We start from the raw sequence: 24783 nt of genomic DNA on the forward strand, positions 1-24783 counted from the left end.
AAGAGATTACTTGGGCAATAAAGACAGTTATGCAGAATGAAGACAGAGTATTAAGCATTTATTTTATTATTTATTTAGCAATTAATGGTGATTATACAATAAAAAGTCTCATCATTGAATCATGTATTTTTGATGCTGCAACTTTGGGTATAGGTCCTTTTTTATTGAGTGCCATTAATTGTTTATTTTCGTCAGTCCTGTCTGTATATTTCATCGGAGCTCTGGTTTAGGCAGTTTTTTTTTTAATTGCACCTAAATGCCAGTGGTATCAAAAGCTCTTTAAAAGTCTTGACTTTGGCTTTCTGAAACCTTTACATTCCTTGGTTACCACTGATAACCCTGATGTCAAATTACATTGTTGCTTATGTCAAGTGATGCAAATGGTTAAAAGTATTCAGTGTAGTTTATAACTACTTGTGATGGTGTAGTACACACTAGGAAAGTCACGTACATGTACCTCCAGCATGCCATGCACACAGCGGTGACATATTACAATTCAACTCTCAAAATATTCCAACATAGGGCTTTGCAAATGTCTTTTTAGGTAGTGCATGCATTCAACATGTTTGACCTGAAGGACACACACACTGTGTTTTGGTAGATTTGAGTTTAGATGGCAGAAGCAATCTGAGAAAAACTTTTACACTCTTACTCCTATATTTAACTATATTGATTTTCATTTTCTCTCATTTTACATCCCCTAATGCTGTGTAATAAAACCATCTAATTTAACTGAAGTGTCTACTAATTTCACACTGAATGGAGCTTTCAGTTTGATAGTGCTTTAGACAATAATGTGTGTCATGTTTGTGCAAATAATGTGATTGCAATTTATAGAAATCACTCTCTTTGACCTAACAGGGAGCTGCAGTGTGTCTGACTCAGTCTAATGTGTGATCGTGTGATTGCTATAAACCTGATGCTTTTGTTCACAGTGCATTTTTGTATTTCTGTATCTTAAATATCTCTCTGAGTTTAGGCTTAGTGAGCACAGGGTAGAACAGGATAAAGTAGAGATTAAATAAAGTTTTAACCAAGTCTTTGTTTTATATTTAGATGATCAGAAACCAACCCATTTTTTATGTTCACGCCGCAGAAATTATAGTCGTTTGTACATTGCATTGGTGATGTTATTTAGATACCGTAAGTGATTTTCAAGGTGAGGTTTGGGGATCCCTAGGGGTTCTCATAAAAATGAAGAATAATTTAATTTCACTATCATTTCAATCAGTAGAAATTATTATAACACAAAAGCGTTTACTTGTGATTATTTGAATAATATTCACATAACATAAGATAGCTGTCTGTTGGTTTGTCCATTCGTTGATTCAATACTTAAGGCAAGGCAACATATCTTCTGCCAGGTAGATTGCCATGAACTTTGGTGAGCTCATTAATGCTCCTCAGAGGATGAAGCCTGTCAATTTTGGTGACCTCCTCACCATTCCTCTAGCACCACCATTTTGCCACACAAGATATCATGAAATGTAATTAGCATATCTCTAAATGTAAAAATGTATGGACAGAGTAAAGTACCAAGTAATTTGCTTAGCATGCTCATGCTTTCTAGGACATAAACAAACCCTATCAATTTTGGTGTCACCATAACCTTTCCTCCAGCCTTTCCAACCTTTCCTATCCAAACCATGGTGGTTTGGATAAAATGCACAATTTGATGGCTCCAAATTCATTGGCTGGATTGCCATGAAATTTGATGAGCACATTCTTGATCCCCAGAAGAAGAACCTCTTTAATTTTGGTGACTTCATGACCTTTCCTATAGCATTACCCTCAAGCCAAAATGTCAAATTTACATGTGATACCATCAAGTCTAATTAGCAGCCAGCGTTGGTCCCACTGGTACCCCACCTTCTGGGCAGTTGATCGAATTTTATTTTCACTTACGATTTTAGAAGAAGATAATCAAGATAAAACAATTAATGTGCCGCATTTGGTTATGTCTCATGTTGTCAATCCAGCACCCCCCTTTCCTTTGCAGCAGTGCACTTTCACCCCTCCACTAAAACCTTAAATTCACTCTCAGGCACACTGTGGCATATTTATACTTAAAGTTGAAGGACATCTACTTTTAAGAGCATTACAAAAGGAAAAGGTTCCATAAATGCATGTTTCGAAAGTCAACCAGTAAATGAACACCGCCCTACTGAACACTGATGAACACTGTTCATTAATGTTCAAGAATGGCATCTTAACTATTTAAAACTGAACCCAAAATAAAATACCTTTCCATATCAGGGTTTCATTGACAAAATCACTTTAAAAGGAGTTTTGCAGTTTAATGAAATTGAGGATCCAGAACATGAAAAAGTTTGATAACCCCTAGTTTGTTTGCCATATCTTATGTTTTGTATTAAACAGTAAAACTGATACATGTTTATTTATCACCACTGAATTTCAAATGGCCTGATGATATTGATGCTACGGAAGGGACATGAGGTGGTGAGGACCCTTTCCCTCATAAAGTCACCAAATAGAGACAATAAAGTGTAAGACCCAATGTATTCACCTAAACTGTGAGAGATAATATGTTGGCCTAGACAAATACAAAAATGAAGTAAAAATGTTGATGGATAACATTTTTATTCTCATGTGTGACCCCCCGTTAGATGCACCCTGATTCCGGACAACGAAATGGCGTAAGAATCTTGTGTCTCTTCACTGATGCCATCTCATTCTTAGGTCACCTCATGCTTCTTTAAATATCTCAGGCTTCATCTCATTCTTCATTGCCCAGCTTAACACCTGCATCATCTTTATTTTCCTCTTCATTTTTTTTTCTCTTTTCAGCAACTAATGTTTTTTTTTTCATTCTTTGCATCTCCTGGATACATTTTTTTCTTATTGATTTTTTAAAAATAAGCCATCGAGTCAGTTTTATTAGTCCATAAATACTCTATTCTGATCATTGCTCATTAAGAGGAGGCACCAACTTCTGAAATGCTTAAAAAATAGTGACAATAAAGCTGCATTTTAGGAATTCTTACAACTTTAAAACTCTGGAGTCTGGACTTAAAGGAGATTTTTATGCAACACAGTGTAGTTGTGGTCTGTTGTGAGAAAACAATGAAATACATATGATTTACTATCATTTATGTGTTATACTTGTACATTTCTTCAGATCTTTAGGTTGTCAAAACAAAACATTATTGGTCTTTGTCAAGTTGTTGAGTTATTCGGAATTTAAGAGATGAATTTCCTGAAGCCTGTTAACCTCCTGCTTATCATTTATTCATATAGCTATTGCTGTCTTTGCCACTGCTTTACTGTACATATTTTGTTGTTATTTACTGGTTCTGTTGTTGAGGTATTGAAAAGTGCCAATGATGATTGGACTGGCCTCTGCCAGCCTACTTTTCCTTTAGATCTTCACCAGCTTGACAACCACCGTAAACTCCCAGAATCATTTCTTTTATTATCTGCTGGTGCGGGTCTTCTGCAGTGCTATGATCAGCATCTGCTTCTGCAGTGCCATGATCAGCATCTGCAGAAAGGTTTATGTGTTTCTTGCTCCTCTGCTGCAGCCACTTTTCAAGCAAAGGAGGCTGTGCTGTTTTAATAGAGGCATTTTTCTTCTCTCCGTCATAATTGCCTTATTGTGTGTTTCCAGTGTCTGTCTGGCTCTTCATCACATTCACTAACTATTGTGCCTGTGATGTAATGTAAAAAATTGTATTCTTTATTTAAAAATGCAAACCCAGGATCATTTCTGGAGTAGAACACACTCTGAGGTAGCGTCTTTCACGGTTTTACCTTTTACATTGTATGTAGTGTTGTAGTCAGCTATCACAGCAGAAACCTACCAGAGATGAACATATATCCTCTCAAATTAAAATTGTGATTTTATACATCTATCTATCTATCTATCTATCTATCTATCTATCTATACACATCACTATCATGAGAATTTTTCAGTCAGTGCCTGACCATTGTATGTGTTTAAGAATATTGTTTTCTCCGCTGTATGTGTTTTTCTTGTGTACGTTTGGATTTTATGTTGCAGGACTCCAGTCAAATTGGGCTGTTGAAGGAGCTGTTGGATCTGCAGAAAGACATGGTGGTGATGCTGCTGTCTCTGCTTGAAGGTACGATCACCATCCCGGTCCAGTTTCATCATCTCCTTTCAGAGATGTTACAATACTTAGTGAAATTCCATTATTATCAATGCCTGATTCATCGCCACAACAAAAACAAAAATCCCAATCAGCTCCTGGGCGCTCCCAATTTTGTCCTCTTGGTGCAAATCACATGACTCCTTAGTGTAGAATCAAGCTACTGACACAGCAGAGCTGCATACACCTGTAGTCGCACCTATAGCCGTGTTTTAAAGGGTATGGGGGGTATAGGTTTGGGGGTATCCTTAAATGATGAGTGTATCCTCTATGTTAACTTTTTGTATTACTTTTGTAAGTAACTATAATCGATAGTCTACTAGTTCACGCTATTTTAATGATTGTATATTTATTTGTCCAGGGACTATGGGTGGAAATTAGCTTTATAGCTTTAACCTTGCACAGTGCATCTCTCCCTTTGGGGTTAATGTCTATTGTACCTATCACTAAGTTGCGTTTATACTGCTGACATTATAAAAACAAATTATGGTATTGACTTGTATCAATTCTTGTATATCCCTGTATTGCATACTTTGATCTGCTTCATTTCTTTTCATTTCCTCTTACTCATAGGCAATGTTGTGAATGGCACCATTGCCAGACAAATGGTGGACATGCTGGTGGAGTCCTCCAGCAACGTAGAGATGATCCTCAAGTTCTTCGACATGTTCCTGAAACTCAAGGACATTGTGGCATCTGATGCCTTCCGAGACTATGTGACTGATCCCCGTGGTCTAATCTCCAAGAAGGACTTTTCCAAGGCCATGGACAGCCAGAAGCAGTACTCTCCCTCAGAAATCCAATTCCTGCTGTCCTGCTCAGAGGCTGATGAAAACGAGATGATCAACTTTGAGGAGTTTGCTGACCGTTTCCAGGAGCCCGCCAAGGACATTGGTTTCAACATTGCTGTTCTGCTGACCAACTTGTCAGAGCACGTTCCCCATGACACCCGTCTGCAGAACTTCCTTGAGCAGGCCGAGAGTGTGCTCAATTACTTCCGTCCATTCCTGGGCCGAATTGAGATCATGGGCGCAAGCAGGAAGATTGAACGTATTTACTTTGAGATCAGTGAGGCAAACCGCAACCAGTGGGAGATGCCACAAGTCAGAGAGTCCAAACGGCAGTTCATCTTCGATGTGGTCAATGAGGGTGGAGAGAGCGAGAAGATGGAACTCTTTGTCAATTTCTGCGAGGACACCATCTTTGAGATGAACATTGCTGCGTCAATATCTGAACCAGAGGGTGAGGGTGGAGAAGAGGAAGATGATGATGAGGAAGACGAAGGTGGAGGAGATGAAAGAGACAATGGAGAAGATGAAACTCTAGAAGCTCCAGAGTCTACCTCAGCCTTTGCTGACTTCCTGAAGAGTGTGGTCAACTTCTTCAACATGTTTACCTTTCGTAACCTCCGACGTCGTTACCGCAAATTAAGGAAGATGACGGTGAAGGAGATGGTGGTTGGACTGGCGACCTTCATCTATACTGTCCTGATGGGTATCTTGCTCTTCGTCTATAGTATATGTAAGGGTTTCTTCACACTCATTTGGAAGGCGCTGTTCGGTGGAGGCTTAGTGGAGGGAGCCAAGAAGATGACCGTGACTGAGATCCTTGCCAGTATGCCAGATCCAACACAGGACGAGGTTCATGGTGACCTTCCTCCAGAGCCAGGGGCCAGCCAGGTAGGTCAAGACGCAGATGGAGCAGCAGACCACATGGATGCAGGAGGAGGAGAAGAGCAGGAAGAGGATGGTGAAGAGAGGGAAGGTGGACGGCTGCCTGGTTTTGATACTCCTGGGGGGCTTGGCGACTTTGGTGAGACAACTCCTGAAGAGCCTCCAACTCCAGAGGGCACACCGCTACTGAAGAGGAAATTGGTGAGATGGCCTTTCTGATGGTTATACAGTATAAATTACTGACTGTTTATGAAATGTGAAAGTGTGCATTTGTTATTAATTTGTTATTTACCTGGTACCGTTGACACAGCTGGCGGCAGCAGTAGGAGAACCGGGAGAGGAAGGAGAGCCTGAACCTGAACCTGAAGAGTCACATCAAGAGACTGAGAAAGCAGAGTATGTTTTTAACTTCAGTAAAGTTGTAGAAAAATTCAGCACTGTTTCTTGTGCTTCAGTCTGGGTACAGTGCTTTCAGAGAGGGACAAATCAATGTATTTCCAAAAAACTGGATGGCAAAACCCAGAGGTAAACTGGAGTACCCAATGAATGAAGACAAAAAAGCTTTGTAATCTAGTTTCCCTTTGGACTTCTTTACCCATTGTTTTGGAGCAGGTTTTCTGCCTTTAAGTTATACATGTCAAAACTTATCAGCTTCTCTTTGTGTTGTCTATATATAAAGACATGATCCTTGTGGGGGAAATGGCAACGAGTCTAGGATATATGGTAGACTTGAATCCAACAAATAAAAGATAAATGTATTTAACATAACAATGAATGGAGCTTACTGAGGAAAAAGATCCAGTTTTTGTCATGCTAACTTCTATTGGCTTTACAGAATTACTGCTTATGTTGAGTACTGCCAGATTTACAGGTAAACATAGAATATTTATAGATGTCTTAATTTACAGCATAATTATATTCTGTGTAAATCTGCAATTGGTACCTCTCCACTTTGTCAGATCAGAAGGTGATCTACTCTACTAAAAACAGAAAAAAAATCTTTTTTAAAGTTTAAACTGACCTCGCCTACGTTTCTCTCCTCTGACTCTTCTCCATCCAGCACAGAGAATGGAGAAAAGGCAGAGAAGGCAGAGCCTGAACCCGAGGTAAAGGAGGAAGAGCCTGAGCTGACAGAGGAGAAGAAAGTTAAGACCAAGTCTAAGCCGGAGAAGAAACCCGCTCAGGAGGGCTTCGAGCTGTGGAATGAGTTGGAGATTCAGAGGAATAAATTCATGGTAAGGGATTTATTCCTTTAAATAATATTCTGTTGCAGTATGCATTTCAATACATGTTTTGAACTCCTGAATGGTGCAATACTTTGAGACATGCTCTAAATAAATACTATAGGTTATTAGATATGAATAAAAGCAGCATATGTTCAGCCATTCTGGTTAGAGATTTTATTTGTTTCCCTGGGAGATGTTGTCTTGAAAATTTTCATTTTGCAGTGGTCATGTTCAAATATGCTGGAATAAGTGGCATGTATTACAGAATATTGAATAAGTGCTTAATGAATATCTCACTCACACATAATTTGCTTATGAGGGTGTAACAACACAATGTAAGTACAACTTTAACAATTAACACAATACCTTGCCTAGTATGTTTTCATACATTAATACACAGGTTAATACACTGGAATAGGGCAACAAAATTTTGTTGCGATTATTGAAATCTTGCCTTCTTCTTTTTTATTCTCTCCTAGAACTACCTGTCTCGTAACTTCTACAACCTGCGTTTCCTGGCGCTGTTCGTTGCCTTTGCTCTCAATTTCATCCTGCTCTTCTACAAGGTCTGTGCCAAAGAGCATTCTGCCTTGTTTTAATGTTTCTTTGTTAAATTTTAGTGTTTCCCTACAGTGCAATTCAGTATGCATGCCTAGTGGATATACACTGATGAAAAGTTAAACTCCAAAATCAGGCCAACCTTTATGTCTACACGACCATCATCACATATCCAATTTTTAGACATCCATAAATTTTTAAATTTATGCATAAACATATAAGATATCATAGATTTAAGTTAAAATAGCTTTTTGAAATATTGCTTGAATTTCAGATAAACTCGTTTCTCCAACTGGATATGCATAGCACTTTGGAAACAATGTCTTCATATATTGCCTCTGTAATATTTCTCTCACCTTTCCAGGTGTCTGATAGTCCCCCAGGTGAGGAGGAGTTTGAAGGCTCTGGTTTGTTTGAGGGCTCTGGCCTGTTTGAAGGTTCTGGTGTTGAGGAGGAGGGCTCTGGAATGGAAGATGGAGGAGATGACGATGACGATGAAGGTCCTGTATACTACTTCTTGGAGGAGAGCACTGGCTACATGGAGCCGGCCATGGCCTTCCTTGGTATCTTCCACACAGTCATCGCCTTCCTCTGCATCATCGGCTACAACTGCCTCAAGGTACTTGGCTTTTGCTCTGCTTCAAAAACGCAGCGACATTCCACCTATGTTCGTATTTCTGCTTGGGGGTTTCAAGCCATGTTTGTCCCCACCCCGTCCAGGTCCCTCTGGTCATCTTCAAAAGAGAGAAGGAGCTCGCCAGGAAACTGGAGTTCGATGGTCTGTACGTCACCGAGCAGCCTGAGGATGATGACATCAAGGGCCAATGGGACAGACTGGTGCTCAACACACCGTAAGTACCTTATTACATCAGATAGACAGATGGATAGATAGAAGTGATGCATCATTTTAAGCCACAGACTATCCTACAATAACTCATTTGATCATATTATGTTATATGATATTATGATGATTATGGTTTACAGCACTAAATATGATTTCCAGGTTTACTAATTTTTGAAATACCTATGTTGTTTGTCATACAATACAGCACGTTCCCCAACAACTACTGGGACAAATTTGTTAAGAGAAAGGTGAGTTTTTGGCTCAATATGTCAATTAGTTTTTATGCTCTTAGCTGCAAATGACTTGGCGAATGAAATCTGTGTGTAACATTTGTTTGTATATAGGTATTGGACAAATATGGCGACATCTATGGCAGAGAGAGGATCGCAGAGTTGCTCGGTATGGACTTGGCTTCTCTAGATGTCAGTGCCATGACCCATGAAAAGAAACCTGAGCCTGACAGCTCCATGTTCAGCTGGTATGTACCTCTTCACAGAAAAGAGTTCAAACTACAATCAATACGCAGTATAAATGTCACAGCTGTACGTTGACATTACATTGTGCTTGGTGTGTGCGACAAACAAACTTGCCCTTCTCTTTATAGGGTTACATCCATTGACATCAAGTACCAGATTTGGAAGTTTGGCGTTGTGTTCACTGACAATGTGAGTGAAGGAAGCAGTGCACTGTATACATGGAGCAATGGCATAAGCCTTACGTACTGTGTTAACGACTTCTCTCTACTGCCTTTAGACCTTCCTCTACCTGGTGTGGTACCTGTTAATGTCTCTGCTTGGACACTACAACAACTTCTTCTTTGCTGCTCATCTTTTGGACATTGCCATGGGTGTCAAAACCCTGCGAACCATTCTGTCCTCTGTCACCCACAATGGCAAACAGGTGATGTGCTGGCCTGATCCCATACTGGACTCTCATAGTTGTTGTATTTTGTTATATTCTAACTTTTAGGAGGTAGAAGTCTGAATCTTTACCGTGTTATTACACAGCTCGATGAAATGCACAATTCTGATTGGTCAATCATGGCGTTTTGCAGTCTGAAAAAATAATGACCCCTTCAAATAATAACTGCTGTTATCAGTGACTGACCATTGCTGTGGACAGTCACCTCAAGTAGGTTTGATACACCAGTCAACACACAAAGTCTGGTCCATTTACCACCTTTAGCAATCTAGCTAGCTAACACAACACCTGCTGGATCCAAAATACCATCACAACATGGGTGTCAGTTTATTTGGGGAGCATAAAACATTTTATTAATGGTTGGAGGCTGAACTTTTACCAGAAAAGAAGATAAAATTACGCTAATGTAGCTGAAATGCCTTTAATACATTGAACCATCCAGGTCTAGTTGTTATATCAATCAGAATCTATAAACTATTTATTTTAGAGGGGTGTTGAAGGGTAATAAAACCATTTCAAATTAATATTTTTTTTTGTCAGATTACTGCTGTCTTTCGTTATTAACCATGTAGTAAATGGGTTAATGTACAGTCAGCAGCTCATCATCATAAAATAAACCCTGGCAGGGTGATCAAGACGTCAACACAAAGCAGAGTGGTCCTCGTAATGCCCTTCAGGCATGAAACAAACAAGGTTTTAATTGGCCATCTGTTTGTTGATTGCAGTTGATGATGACGGTGGGTTTGCTGGCTGTGGTGGTGTACCTCTACACCGTGGTGGCCTTCAACTTCTTCCGCAAATTCTACAACAAGAGTGAGGACGAAGACGAGCCGGACATGAAGTGTGACGACATGATGACTGTGAGGGGCTGGCAGAGATGTAGCTGAAGGAGAAATCAAATGAATTTGTGACCAAAATTAAGGATTCAAATCTTATAGAGTTGAATCTGATTCTTGATATACTCGTTCATGAGTGTTTTTTTAGTTGGCTTTAAGTAAAAGTCAAGTTTTTTTGCACTGATTTTTTGTCATTAAATTTACAAATGGCCAACCTGACCTCTATCTCGTCCCCCACCTCCAGTGTTACCTCTTCCACATGTACGTGGGCGTGCGAGCCGGCGGTGGCATAGGAGATGAGATTGAAGACCCGGCCGGCGACGAGTATGAGCTTTACCGAGTCGTCTTTGACATTACCTTCTTCTTCTTTGTCATTGTCATCCTGCTGGCTATCATCCAGGGTAAGGACAATCCTGTCCTTTTTTTTTCTCAAGCTGGAGTGCTTTGTGTTGTTTTCCATAAATACAAGTTGCCAATTGGGGAAAAGCCATTCATTTCAGCCTCCTAGTGATAAATGCAAGTACGATGTGTTAACTTTTTGTAGACTTTGGTAGACACAGATGGCAAACAGTGCAGTGAATCCACCAATATCAGCAGTCCAAGAACATAAAAAAAAAATCAAAATTACCAGTTGGCATTAGCGTGTGTCACTGGATCAAGGTGGCAGTGGCCTTGTTAGAAGGCAGGTTTGACGCTACATGTTTGGACCCCAGACCAGCTGGGATACGTGTAGGGAGAATGCCCTCCTTTAACAAAAGCTGCATTGTTAAATACTTTTGACCAGTAAATACTTGTGCGTGTGTGTGTGTATGTGTCAGGTCTGATCATTGATGCCTTTGGTGAGCTGAGAGACCAGCAGGAGCAGGTCAGAGAGGACATGGAGGTAAGATAATAGCCATCATTTGGATTTAGTAAGTCAGTTTGAATATTCCTCTTCATTTACACTCCAGAGACGTGTGCAATCTAAACTGAGCTTTCTCTCTCCAGACAAAGTGCTTCATCTGTGGAATAGGAAGTGATTACTTCGACACGACGCCGCACGGCTTCGAGACACACACCTTAGAAGAGCATAACTTAGCCAACTACATGTGAGTTATCTTGAAGATATGTGCGTTGGACTGCTTGAACTCTTGGAGCGTTTCCTCGGTGTTTATTAGATGAATCAGGTTTTCAGGATGGGTTTAACAGGGTTTCCACAAGCCTTGAAAATCCTTGAAAATTTGTGGATTTGATAAAAATACTTAGACCTTGAATAGAGCTTGAAAATGCTTGACTTTTTTCACTAAATCATAGCCTCCAAATTCATTCATCCATATGCCACAGATCTTTAAGTAATGTTGATCAGTCTTCTGCCATATGTTACCCTAAAGTATGCCAATTTAAATCCTTGAGTTTCACCAAACCACCACAGTTAAAAGTTATTGTAAAGTCCTTGGATTTAATGTGCAAGCATGGGAGCCCTGGTATAAGGTTGTGCTTTAATACTCAATGTTTAATTCTCTTTTCCCTCAGGTTCTTCTTGATGTATCTCATAAATAAAGATGAAACAGAGCACACAGGACAGGTTAGTAAAAGCAATAACAAAGGTTGAGAACTTTTTTTCAGGTTTATTAAGGTCCACAACGTTTGTTTCTTTTACCTCGTCAATTTCTGTCCAATCTGACTTTTTCCCCTCATTTTCCTCCATTTCTCCCCTCTGCTTTTTCTCTGACTGTCTGTCAGGAGTCATATGTGTGGAAGATGTACCAGGAGCGATGCTGGGACTTCTTCCCTGCTGGAGACTGCTTCAGGAAGCAGTATGAGGATCAGCTCGGATAACAAGCCACTTTGTGACTGTGTTTCTTAAGGAGACAGAGAGAGGATAAAGGATGGGAGGGGAAATTATTTTAAGACAAAGAAAAAGTTAGAAAATCAGAGGTAGAATATGTCTACATTGTGACAATGTCTAAGGGACTCGTGGTCCGCACATTTCTCTCTCCCGTTGAACCTATGCACACTTTAACTGCACTATTGTAACTCCTGCAGCAGAATATTGATGAAACTGCTTTGAGCGAGACCTTACGTGGAAAAATAATATAAGAAACAGAGAGACATACAAGACATAGGAGGCTTTGGGCCTTTTTAACCTGCTGTAAATACACTACATGGCCTTTTTTTGGTGTAAATTATACATTGCCTTGCATATCAAATTGCGCCTACACACACACACGCCTCTTTGACTCGCTATTGCTGTACACATTAGAGTGCCTATAGCAACTTTCATGCTTGGATTCAGGTAGTTTTGGTTTTGTCATGATCACTTTTATTTGAAATTACAGAGTGAGTGTATTTTATTTCTACTGTTAGCGAAGATGGTGAGTTTCTATGTGACTCCTGCCTTTTGTCATTTCAGTCTCAGACTGCTGCTGTTCTACTTGTAGTTAACTCTGTAGGGAGCACTTGAAAGAAATCGATTGAGATTTGGGATGAGAGCAATTCAGTCTATTGCCTCTAAAATCCCTGAGGGAGCGGACACACACACACACTAGGCCTCCTCTCACTTATTTTCTCCCTTTTGCAAGATTTGCAAATTTACCTTCAAACAAGCAATCATTTATGGAAACTTGTACAGCAGAAATGTCAGTGTCATCAACAGAGCACCTGTATTTACATACAGTGGTATGAATCGGCTGTACAGACAACCCAGTTTGCACTCTGAAGTCTTATTAAGCGTCCCAGGATGTATGTGCTCCCCTATCTCAACTGGTGTCTCCATGCCATAGAAGATAGTGATGATGTACACACACACATAGGAGGATGCCAAGGTTATTTATTTATTGTTTGTATACAGATCTAATCCTCTGAACATGACTGTTTGAGCCCTGCTGCACTGCAGTGGACGACAGTCTCTTTTACAATACTTTATGCACAAATAGGTTTTCGTCAGTGCATTGAAATAAGTAATGAATGTATTTAATGTATACATTTTGGCCAAAGTGTCACTTGTATAACTGAATAATGACTAGGCTGCTTATAGGCCTTTTGATGAAAAAAAAAAAAAAACATATTTTACATAAATCATAGATACATATATATTTTTTTCTTTAGGGCTTTGAAGAATTTAAACAATCCATGCTTCTTTGTTGGAAATGAACAATTACGTGTCCTGTTTGCAAAATCCAATAAGGTCACAGGAATCGACCTGACTCTGAAGTACATTCATGGCCGGATTGAAGTCAGAAGAGCAGATTTAGCTTTTTTGTGTTTTTGCTAGTTAGGTTTTTATGATAGCTATTTTTAGGAAATCTGCATATCAATTATTTTTCTCAATCAGGAAAGTGATGCGTGATTTGTTGATCTCAGACAGTTATATCTCACTTTGACATTTTTAAGGTGATCCTTTGTACACATGCAAACTCGCACTCTCTCTCTCTCTCCATCTTGAGTTTAATGCTACTGTTATTACTCACTATGTCAGAGTTAGAGTGTATGGCAGTATCTGTTTGTTGAAGAGCCTGATGTGTGCATTTACTGCCGCGTTCCCATCAGTAACTCAACCAGTGAACAGTATGGAGGGGAATGGAGATCACTACTTTACACCTGACTGAGAGTCCTCTGACTAAACCCTGTGTTTCAATACAAAATAAACAGATTATTTTAAGATGACCTCGCAACGCTGACCTCATTTTTTTCATGACTTTTTTTTCATGATTTGTGTGTTCATGCATGTGGCAGTGTGTATGTATGTGTGTGTGTGTGTGTGTGTGTGTGTGTATTTGTCAGTCTGCATCCATGTGGTTTCTGGAATAGGGCCGATTTGTGATGCATATAAACCATAAATTAAAATACAGTGTGATTCTACCTTTATTCTAATAATGCAGCAATAATACAGTAAAAATAATTCTTATTAAGCTGTTTCCCCATAATAATCCAATTTACATGCATGAATTACTCATTCAAATTCCAGTTTTCACAGATTTGTGTCAGTTTTTTTTCCCTTGCTAACAATTCCCACTTCCTTTTACAACTTCAATAAATTTTATGAAAATAGTTTTCTCATATTCTCATCTCATACCTTAATTGCAACCTTTAATTTCAAGAAACCTTTAATTTCAAGAAATTCAACTGGGAGATTGGTATGTATTAATGCAAATAAAATCAGATTGCTGTATATGACTGTGATAAAGCTCACTTCAGCTGAGAGCATTACGACAGTATGATCAGAGAACGGTGTTTTCACAGGCTCTTACACACATTATTGGCTCAGCTGTAGTATGATCATACTTCTGGGCATGGAAACGTGGCTGTTGTCTTCCTATACTGTCAGACTCATCCATGTTTCCTGAGGGAGCTGCCCTGTGTAAATAAGATTACAGTATTAACACCAGTGACTATAGGGCCTCCACTCCCCCTGCATCCACCATACTACAAACATACTCATGTTCTTGGGGTTAAAAGTTTTGACCTGATGATTGACTATTCTGCAGACATTGGACATTTCTGTAGAGTTACCTTTTAGTAAAAAGGACCCAGAGGGATCGTTTTCTAACATGTGAGATTTACAGTTGATTATACTAAACCCTGCCTTCCTCCAGCTCCTCTTGTGCAGTGTCACGCTGATACTTGCAAAACACTGTTTATTCAAATATGGAACATACATAATTAAACCTTGGACTTGTCAGGACACACCTATGTATCACTATCACAGGCTTTATTCTGATTATAAATTTTTGTGTCTGCAGGCATATGTTTGTGGGTGTGTGTATATGTGCCAGTGTGCACGTTTACTTTCTAAAGCACTTGTTTGCTTAACCTTGTCCCTACACATATATTATATATGTGCACATTGATGTACATGATGTTCAATAGTAGATAAGAGTGACTGATGTATGTTTGCTTTAGAGAGTCCACAGCGTCTGGATATTTTATGACACACACCCTCCCATACTGTAGTTTAATTTGGGCAATTAGAAAGATTATATCTGGTAAATGACTTTTAAATTAATATAAATGAGCTAAGCTCAGTGCTTTGTGCCTACTCTAAATACTCTAAATACTCTAAAAATACTACTAAATAATTTAGCTATCGCTGAAGTTTCAGTCCTAATATTTTGCTGAAATGCTTCAGTCCTGAGAGGATTTTTTTTTGGAAAATTCAAAGTTTTTCTAAAATCAGCCACCAAAAAGCAGAACAAATAGCTTGGTAACCGGTTGTTTCAATTAATATGTATTTATATTTTATGTTACAACATTTGTTGTGCCTTGTAACATGTGCAAAGAGAATAAGATATGGTGATAGAGTACAATAATAATAATTACAATTATAATAAGACTTTTGGACAAACACATTTCTTGACTCTCTATCAAACAGTTTCTTCTTTTTCCAGTCATGTCAGTTTCATCATACACACTCACACATAAATACTGCACATAAACACACTTCTCTTTTGTTGTAAAGGGCCACTCCTTCCCTGTCAGGTTAATGGTTAATGTATATCATTTTGCAGCCAAAGCAAACATGGTGACTGGGCTTGGGTTTGGTACCCTGACTCTGCCCCTCCTCTGGGCTCATGTATAAAACACAGACATCCAGCTCTGGTCCCATGTCGACGTGCTCACTGACCTCCCGCTTCCATCCGCCTGTCCATCTCTGTCACTGTTACCATGGCGTTTGTTGCTCCTCCTGGCTATCAGCCTGTCTACAACCCTGTAAGTATCCACAGTGATTACTGTTCGTTTTTCTATGTATTGCCAAGGGTGGCACTAATATTGTAAGGAGGTTAGATAGATGTTAGATCAAGCTGTTTGGCGAAGATGTTGGCGAGCATCTTCGCCAAACCAGGAACTCACAAAATTTCTCAAACTGAGGACACCCAAATAAATCCGCTGGACCCATTCAGTAAACTTTAAGATATCCTGTGGAACCCCATCTGAGAAGTTTTGTTTTCTTAGATATAAGTGTGAAACCTACAAAGAAGATAGTCATTCTGCTACTTTTCAAATTTTCATTTAGGGAAATAATGGTGAAATTAAATTACTGTCCTGCTCATTTTTCTGGGAAGCCTCTGAAATTTTCACAGGTTCACAAAGAGCAGTCACTGGTCCACACTTTTTGATCCACTGGCATGTATCACTACTGAGATGTGAAGTTACTCTTTCAGTAGCGGCTCATACTGTATGATCTGAGTAGTTTTGTGTGTGCTATACAGAGAATTCCATATTTAGGGCCGATCTATGGAGGCTTGAGGGAAGGGATGTCCATCTACTTCCAGGGGTCCATTCCTGAGGACATTACCAGGTGAGCAGAAACTGGTGTTTTCCAAGTGTGTGATATACATGCACACACACACACACACTCACGTACACAAACACAGTCTCCCCTATTGTGCCCTTTGTATGTGGACACTTGACAGTCACACTTAAATAAAGAACTTGCTATATTTCCATGATTGCACATATTTTCATTTTTATATATCTTGTAAATATATATCTATATCATCTTATGACTCTTTTTATCCTTGTCTTTTCTATTAACTGTGCAGTTTTTCCAACATACCAAGACAAATTCCTTGTATGTTATTTAACTATTTGGCAATGAATGTGATTCTGATTCTGATTCTAGTAATTACATGCATAGTTTAATTTGATGATATGCCCAATGGATAGGCTAGTAGTAGTAGTAGTAGTAGTAGTAGCAGTAGTAGCAGTAGTAGTAGTTGTAGTATCATCATTTTCCTGTTTGTCTGCTGAATAAAATCAAAGAGCCAGTACTGCATAAACCTCTGTACGGGTGTTTTCAGACAATGAGTGATATCCATTGGCACATACCTTGCCTCTAGCTGTAACCTTTTGACACTGTTTTAAAAATCAAGGATACATCTTGTGTAATCATAGTGGGTGTGAGATTACACAACATGTGTCATATAAAGGCCAAGTTATACTTTATGCACACGCCTCCACTTAAACTTGTCATCCGTCCCCCCCTCTGGTAATTGGCCTATTGTACTACCGAAGTTACAGTTTAATTTTACAGGCCATTTGCAGACAAAGTAAATACTCCACACACATGACTGCATCCTGACATCTTATTCTCTTTTGTGGGCAGAATACTTTTATGAGATCCTTTTTTTTTTTACTGGATGCCCCCACCTATTTGCATTTCATGTTTCGTGTCCCCGGTCCCCCTGCTGTGGCTTTTGCCAGGTACTTCATCAACCTGCTGTGTGGAGAGTCTGAGTCCAGTGACGTCGCCCTCCACGTCAACCCTCGCTTTGACGGCTGGGACAAAGTGGTCTTCAACTCTCGCCAGAATGGATCCTGGGAGTCAGAGGAGAAGATTCGTGACATGCCCTTCAGCAAGGGACAAGCCTTTGAAATGATCATCCTGGTCAATTCTCAGGGCTACCAGGTCAGAGCTTGTCTGAGTCTGGGGTCTCTTTGTACTGCAGTTTGATCGCTAATTTGATTGTTGGGAGGTAATTATGGTTTCTGAGTCCTCCTTGAAGAGCTTTGTTACAGATGATTGCACAGTGAGATGTTTGTTGTTGCTTCTCTTTGATACTTTCTTTTAAACAGAGCTATACATAATATACATAATATTACTGCATATATGACATTTATATTTTGTATTTTTCCATTGCAGATCAAAGTCAATGGACAAGATTTCCACACGTTCTCACACCGCATCCCTGTGGAGAGAGTGTGTGCTCTGCAGATCTCAGGAGATGTTTCCATCCAGACAATAAATGTCATCGGGGTGAGGCGTCCAGTCACAGCTGCTTTCAGTAGAATGCTTTGGGCTTTGCGAGAGCAAAAAATCCAAGGGAAATTATACACAAGTTTCAAATCAAAAACTGTGAATTGCTGATTGCTGATGCTTTCTGCTTTTGTGTCAGGGGGCTCAAGGTGGTATGAACTGCTATCCTGGAGGAATGGGAGTGAGTGTATTTTCACCCATTTTAAAGGGTTAAAAAATTCAGTTCATTAGAAAGAAATGAAATCTGTTTTGGGGTTAAGTGGCAATAGCAAGATCATTTGTAACGAAAGCTAAATATCTTTATATGTAGTATCAAACAGAAGAGCAAAGGCATAAATAAGAGTGATTTGCATCATAATTTGTACATATTAGTAGAAGTGCCAAAATAAGGGGTTCAGAGGATGTATCCCCTGTGTGATGAGTCCTTTGCTTATTTGTTACTGTAATGAGCTGTTGGTTTGTTTGCTTGTTTGTTTGTTGGTTTGTCTATTCTAGGGTGGAATGGGAGGAGGCATGGGAGGAGGAATGGGAGTAAGTAAACTTCCTTGAATGGCTTAATGTTCATGAACGCTCAATAATGATTACTGAAAAGTCAAAAATGAAACAAGTGCAACATTGAACACGCTTTCAACTCTCAACAGGGAGGATATCCAGGAGGTGGCATGGAGGTATGGTAAAATATTGTTAGTGTGTTACTGTGTACTCAGTTACCTCTGTCTGCAATGCAATAGAAAAATATAGACGAATGTAATGAAATACAGTGACTATATTTCCACTTACCCTTGCCTGTGGTTACTGACATCCAGGGAGGATATCCTGGTGGCATGGGAGGAGGCATGGGGGTAAGAACTATGATGACTTATTATGACTTTAGTGTGTGTCTAAATCTGTGTAGCATGTCGTAGGATTTAATCAGTATATCCCATGAAATCTAGTGCTTACTTTGTAAAAATGATTCTTTTTCTGCCCTATTAGGGAGCACACCTGCCGGTAAGAATATTGTATGAGTGGATCAAACATTCAGAGAAATTACTATATAAGATGTAACATATCTGTGCATGTCATTTTGATATCTTACTTCTGTTACTCATATTTTAGGGCATAGTTGGGCAACCTGAATACAACCCTGTAAGTAACGTACAATACAATACAAACAGAATGTTCTCTTTTTTCCCCTTTACAGACTTTCTATGGATAAATGAACAGCTAAAATGATATGATAAAATGAATGTTTGTCAATGTAAAGATGAAAGATTAACAAACCCTTTGGGGAAACTGCAAGAGGGTGTTGCAGTATGATGATACATTATATTATGTGACATTACCTTATTCTGCATTATAGGGGTGTAACAATTTTGTACTGAACTCAGAAACGCCCTCGGTTCCCCGTACATGTGTGATTTTTTTTTTTTTTTTATCTCACTACAGTTCTTGCTATTGAAATATATTTCTGAGTGTCTTGCAAAAGTACAACAAATGTTAATAATATATAAAATTCAGCAGTACTTTTGATTAGCACAATGTTAAATAAGAATAAGAAATTCACATAGATAGATGAATAATAAGAAAAATAAAAAAAGAGAAACTGAGCTACAGAGCAAACCATGAAAAGTGTGAACCCAGTTACATAACATCATGTCTTTTATGTAACATCAAGTTACATTATATTACATTATGTTACAGGATGTTAATGTAATGGGATGTAACATTACAAAATATCACATTGTTCTATGTCATGGCACAAGTTATGTTATGTCACATGATGTTGTGGGATTGGATGTCACAATAAATTCTTTACTAATACCTGAGATCACATTACGTCACTCTGCGTCGTGTTAATCGTCTCCTGTTCTCTTTAGCCTGTGCCCTATTCCAGCATGATCCCAGGAGGGGTATCCCCAAAGAGAACCATCATCATCAGAGGCATGGTGCCTTATGGAGCAGACAGGTGTGTGTGTGTGTGTGTGTGTGTGTGCGTGTGCGTGTGTGCGTGTGTGCGTGTGCCTACATGCATACCTGTCTAACTGTCCCTGTTCCTGCTGTGCACATGCACTGTTGCATGTATTCATCTATGTGTGCGTTCATGGACACAGCAACTCAACAGATCCAGATCTTAGTTTCAAGTCCCACATTAACAAGGTGACGAAGACATCATTCTTCCACCTTAGAAACATCGCTAAAGTGCGACCATTTATAAATCAAAAAGAAGCTGAAAAACTAATACATGCTTTTATCTCAAGCCAACTTGACTACTGTAATGTACTTTTTACCGGCCTCCCAAAGAAAACCACTGACAGACTTCAGCTCATCCAAAACTCTGCTGCTCGCTTATTAAGCAGAACCAGGAAGAGAGAGCACATTAGTCCGGTCTTAGCTGCCCTACACTGGCTCCTTGTAATATTTAGAGTTGACTTTAAGGTTCTCCTACTTGTATACAAAGCACTTCATGGGCTAGGACCGAGTTACATTGCCAACTCCCTTATTGGCTATCCACCCCAAAGAACACTGCAATCGTCTGCTGCTGGCTTGTTGGTTCCCAACAACAGTCGAAAGAAGATCGGGGATGCCGCCTTTGTTCCTTACGCCCCTAAGTTTTGGAACACACTACCTTTAGACATCAGGGAAGCCAGCTCACTAGATATCTTTAAAAGAAGACTGAAAACCTTCCTTTTCACTCTAGCCTTTAACTAGCTCCTACTTCATTCCACACTGTGTTGTCTTTTATTGTTTTATTTGCATCTTCTGTTTTTATTTCAAAGTTCTCGACTTTAGCCTTTTCCTTTTTTAATTCCACCCTGTGCTGTTTTATTCTTTTTAATGTTTTATTTAATGTGTTTCAAATGTTTTTCTTTTTATTGTGAAGCACTTTGAGCTGCAATTCTTGTATGAAAGGTGCTATACAAATAAAGTTTTATTATTATTATTATTATTATTATTATTATTAACATGGTTTGTTCTGCTTGGTCTCTGTGTGTTGCAGGTTGAGTGTAAACTTCTTGGTCAGCAGGTCCCGGGACATCGCCTTCCACCTGAACCCCAGACTGGGTGAGGGGGTCGTGGTGAGAAACAGCATGACTGGAGGCAGGTGGGGCCAGGAGGAGAGAGAGCTCACTTTCAACCCCTTCATGGAGGGACAATACTTTGATGTAAGTCCTCCTTAATCTCTTACAGATAATCTTATTTCTTCTATCTTTATGTTAGATTTCTCTCTAACACTTTTTAATAGTCATAATTAATAAATGGCAAATTGACAATTAATTAAACTTTAGTTAATAGTTATTTTACAGTTAACAAACAATGAAATGATAATTAAAATGTTTACTCATTACATAGTAAGCTAATTATTAACGGTTTATTGATGTACACATTTCACACATTTTTGTTGTTAAAACTTTACACACTATATAACCTTTAAGAAATCATAAAACATCCACAGGCATTACATAGATGGACCAGATCTTTCTCAACACTTTGATAATGGTTAACAGCTGGTTTGTAAACCATCGATAAAAATTTTTGGATAGCTATTATAAAGTTGCAGCTGATGTTTCTAATGCTTGGTAAATGGTTCATAAACACTGGGAAGTGCATCTATAAACTTAATGAAGCTGCTGGAGCCTTCAACCTCTAACAGTCTGTGTCGACTTGAACCCTGGAATCTCCACTTGTGGATATATTCATTAAGGTTCAAGGTTTACTGTCATTTACACGCTTGCACATGAAACAAAATTTGTACTCAGGTACAGCAGCGTACAGTACAGTAAGTCTAAAATAAACTAGAATAAATAGTCATAGACTAAGGCTAAAAAATATAAATAAAACAGCAATAACATATATAATAAATAAATAACCAAGTGCAGTAGATTAAAAACAGAACGTTAAAATCAGAGCAGCATTTTGTATAAGGTGAGGCATAATTTTTTAGATGGTTAACAAAGTATTTATCAGCCATTTAAGGGGGCATTATGATTAACAGTTGCAACTTCATAATAGCCACACAAATAATATTTATAGATGGTTAACAAACCAATAATTAATCACTGACTATCTTTCTAAATAATGTTTATAGATGGTTTACAAACCAGCTATTAACCATCATCAAAGTGTTACAAATATCTGATCCATCTATATAATGTCTGTAGATGTTTTATGATTTCTTAAAAGTTACATAATGTTATAAAGGTCCATCTATCTGTGTGATGTTTGTAGATGTTTTGCAAATCATTTCTTAAAAGTTTTCATTTGCTGTCCATTAATAAATACATAATTTAGTGTATAAAATGTTATAATGTGTTAATAGTTAGCTTACTATGTGGTAAGTCATTTCTTTGTTAACTGTAAACTATATGGTAACACTTTGAAATAAAAGTACAACAATTAACATTAGTTAATGCCATAATAAACATTAAGTAACAGGTAATAAACATTAAGTAACAGTTAACTAACCTTTAACTAATGTGTCTAAGAATCATGTACTAATACTGTTCATGCTAAGGTATTAATTTATATGTTATTTAAGGGTTATTGTAGATATTATTAATATTAGTAAATGCCATAATAATCATTAACTAACAGTTAATCAACCATTATGGCATTAACTAACGTTAACTAACGTTAATTGTTGTTCTCTTATTGTAAAATGTTACCAACTGTATTAACTAAAGTTTGATTAACTATCAATTTACTATTAATGATCGTTATTATGAAGTGTTTGTGATTTCTCTTAGTTGCTCCTATCACAATGCATCCCTGTACCATGATTGTTTTTGTTTCCCAGATGTCGATTCGCTGCGGAAACCAGAAGTTCAAGGTGTTTGTGAACGGGCAGCACCTGTTGAACTTCTTCCACCGCCACCAGCCCTTCACTGAGGTCGACATGCTGGAGATAGAGGGAGACGTGCAGATCTCCTACATCCACTTCTGAAGCAACACATCTAAGCACTGAACTATTCATGGATTATGACATTTATCATGTGTTTGCAGGTGTCATGTGACACAGAGCTCAGCGAGGCCTAGGACATTATCTATGCCCTGATCTTCTCAGATAGTTTATCCTCCTGCTGTATGAATGTAAAGCGCTATTGGACATGAATTGATAAATGTCTTAATAATGTATTTTTTATAGATGGTCATAATTACAGTAAGTCCCAGCCACAGGTGGTATTCATGAACAAAGACATTTATTTCATATACAAAATACTGTAGATATAAAAATTCTGTTTAAAAATCATGGCAGTGACAATATAAATGCAATGATAGCACAGTCTTCTCCCAGTTCAACATGTCCACTGTCTGTGGAACCAGGAGAAACATGAACCATACACACATCTACTGTAATACAAAATACTGGCTCTCTGAAGGCACTTTGTAAAGGTGTACAATTCTGCAGGAGATTAAAGGCTGTACTGAGTGTGATCGTGAAGAAGGAATCTCAGTATATACTGGAGCACACTTATAAAATCAGTTTGTCTTTTTGTTCATAAAGACTGAAATGTTCCATACACAGAGCTTGGTACAAAAAAGCTTGTTCATCTGCATTTTAATTAGTAAAACACTGATATAGACCACATAAGACCAGTGCCTTACTTTCCATTCTCTGTGGTTCATATACTTGCTGCATTGAATCCAATATACAGTACCAAAGGTAATGTGAAAAATGTACACAATGTCGGCAAGGAACTTCAGGAATGGTAATTGTAAAATATAACTGCATACTACCTGATAGGGACTTAGTACCTTCGATTTATACAATAGAGAAACACAGCGTCTAACTTAAAAAAAAAAAAAAAAAAAAAAAATCTTGTTCCTCTCCCAAAATGTGTGCTGGAATATGGTCAAATCCATCTCAATGAGAAATGTATAAACCCTAAGCAAACATATATATAAAAAAATAAGTGCATGCATGATGCAGAGTTGCAGCTGGTGAACTTCCTCTGAGTGGAGTACTGAATGCTCTTGTTTTCATTTAGGTTCTGAGTGGCTGCTTTCTGTCTCCTCCTCCTCCTCCTCTCCACTATAACAGACCTCTATTTACAGTGCTTAACCTCTAGAAACAAAAATATCTGGATAAAAGAAAGCCGCAGCGGCAGGATGATGTCACATGACAGAGGTTAGTCATGTTTCCCAGTCTCCGAGTCTTGCCCGGTTATGGAAAACACTCCACCAAATGGAATTAAACGCCCCTGTAATAGGTTTTATGAGGCCTTTCTCCCGGCCTGGACGAGCATGAATGCTGTTATTTGTGTTCCGATTTCACGAGGCACAACAGTGTCTACAGGCTGACTAAGAATGCACATAAAAATAATAAAAAAAAAACAAAATGAGAAAGCGTAGAAGAAGATATACAAAATATAAACAAAACGTTCATCAATACAAAAATGCATGTCATGTCATTAGTGCAAAGGGTGTCGAAAAAATACAAAAAAAAAAAAAAACAGCATTAATAAAATCATACAAAATGTATAGTAACACTGTGCTTTAGCAAAAACCAACGGTGAGGAGTGTAATCCACAGTTTGTCTTAGGTAACTCCATCATACCATTACTGTAAGTCTCTCTGTACCGCTTCACATCACCCAACCATCTGTACCCTCCTAATGCAACAAGACGTGACTGGTACCTCTGTCCCTGTTGAGCGAAGTCTCCTGAGTAATGACAAAGACGGGAAGGTGGAAAAGCTTACATGACAGAGCACCTGGACCGGGCTGAATCAGGCCTCTCCCCTGTACACAGATCCCACCTGTCAGTGAGGAAGAAGTTGCCTTGTGTGCACTATAAATGGCTCACGGCGCTGGACGTACAAGAGGAAAACCCCTGAAGAGGATGCTACAGGTTTTTCATGGGCTTGTTAGAGGCACACAG

At 38.7% G+C, this 24783-nt stretch overlaps 2 protein-coding genes across 2 annotated transcripts in view; both read left to right on the plus strand.

Annotated features, from left to right (window-relative positions):
- Positions 1 to 13789, plus strand: part of ryr1b (ryanodine receptor 1b (skeletal)) — a 101851-nt gene extending 88062 nt beyond the window's left edge. Inside the window, exons 91-109 of the mRNA XM_030066435.1 lie at positions 2628 to 2657; positions 3720 to 3749; positions 4022 to 4103; positions 4704 to 6004; positions 6114 to 6199; positions 6864 to 7038; positions 7509 to 7595; positions 7952 to 8206; positions 8308 to 8438; positions 8637 to 8679; positions 8776 to 8909; positions 9036 to 9096; positions 9185 to 9331; positions 10078 to 10212; positions 10433 to 10589; positions 11007 to 11071; positions 11176 to 11276; positions 11701 to 11752; positions 11911 to 13789. Of these exons, the coding sequence (XP_029922295.1) occupies positions 2628 to 2657; positions 3720 to 3749; positions 4022 to 4103; positions 4704 to 6004; positions 6114 to 6199; positions 6864 to 7038; positions 7509 to 7595; positions 7952 to 8206; positions 8308 to 8438; positions 8637 to 8679; positions 8776 to 8909; positions 9036 to 9096; positions 9185 to 9331; positions 10078 to 10212; positions 10433 to 10589; positions 11007 to 11071; positions 11176 to 11276; positions 11701 to 11752; positions 11911 to 12006 (3168 nt within the window). The 3' untranslated portion in view covers positions 12007 to 13789. The remainder of the gene's footprint in view (positions 1 to 2627; positions 2658 to 3719; positions 3750 to 4021; positions 4104 to 4703; positions 6005 to 6113; positions 6200 to 6863; positions 7039 to 7508; positions 7596 to 7951; positions 8207 to 8307; positions 8439 to 8636; positions 8680 to 8775; positions 8910 to 9035; positions 9097 to 9184; positions 9332 to 10077; positions 10213 to 10432; positions 10590 to 11006; positions 11072 to 11175; positions 11277 to 11700; positions 11753 to 11910) is intronic.
- A 2042-nt stretch (positions 13790 to 15831) lies between these two features.
- On the plus strand, positions 15832 to 22896 carry LOC115370407 (galectin-4-like). The gene is made up of 13 exons (XM_030067419.1): positions 15832 to 15876; positions 16377 to 16465; positions 17371 to 17575; positions 17810 to 17923; positions 18063 to 18104; positions 18419 to 18454; positions 18565 to 18591; positions 18730 to 18765; positions 18899 to 18913; positions 19022 to 19051; positions 19783 to 19871; positions 20904 to 21069; positions 22701 to 22896. The coding sequence occupies exons 1-13, from the start codon at positions 15832 to 15834 to the stop codon at positions 22845 to 22847; spliced, it is 1041 nt and encodes a 346-aa protein (XP_029923279.1). The 3' UTR covers positions 22848 to 22896.
- Positions 22897 to 24783: the final 1887 nt, after the last annotated feature.

This window comes from Myripristis murdjan, chromosome 13 (genome assembly GCF_902150065.1).
Source record: "Myripristis murdjan chromosome 13, fMyrMur1.1, whole genome shotgun sequence".
Lineage (NCBI taxonomy): Eukaryota > Metazoa > Chordata > Actinopteri > Holocentriformes > Holocentridae > Myripristis > Myripristis murdjan.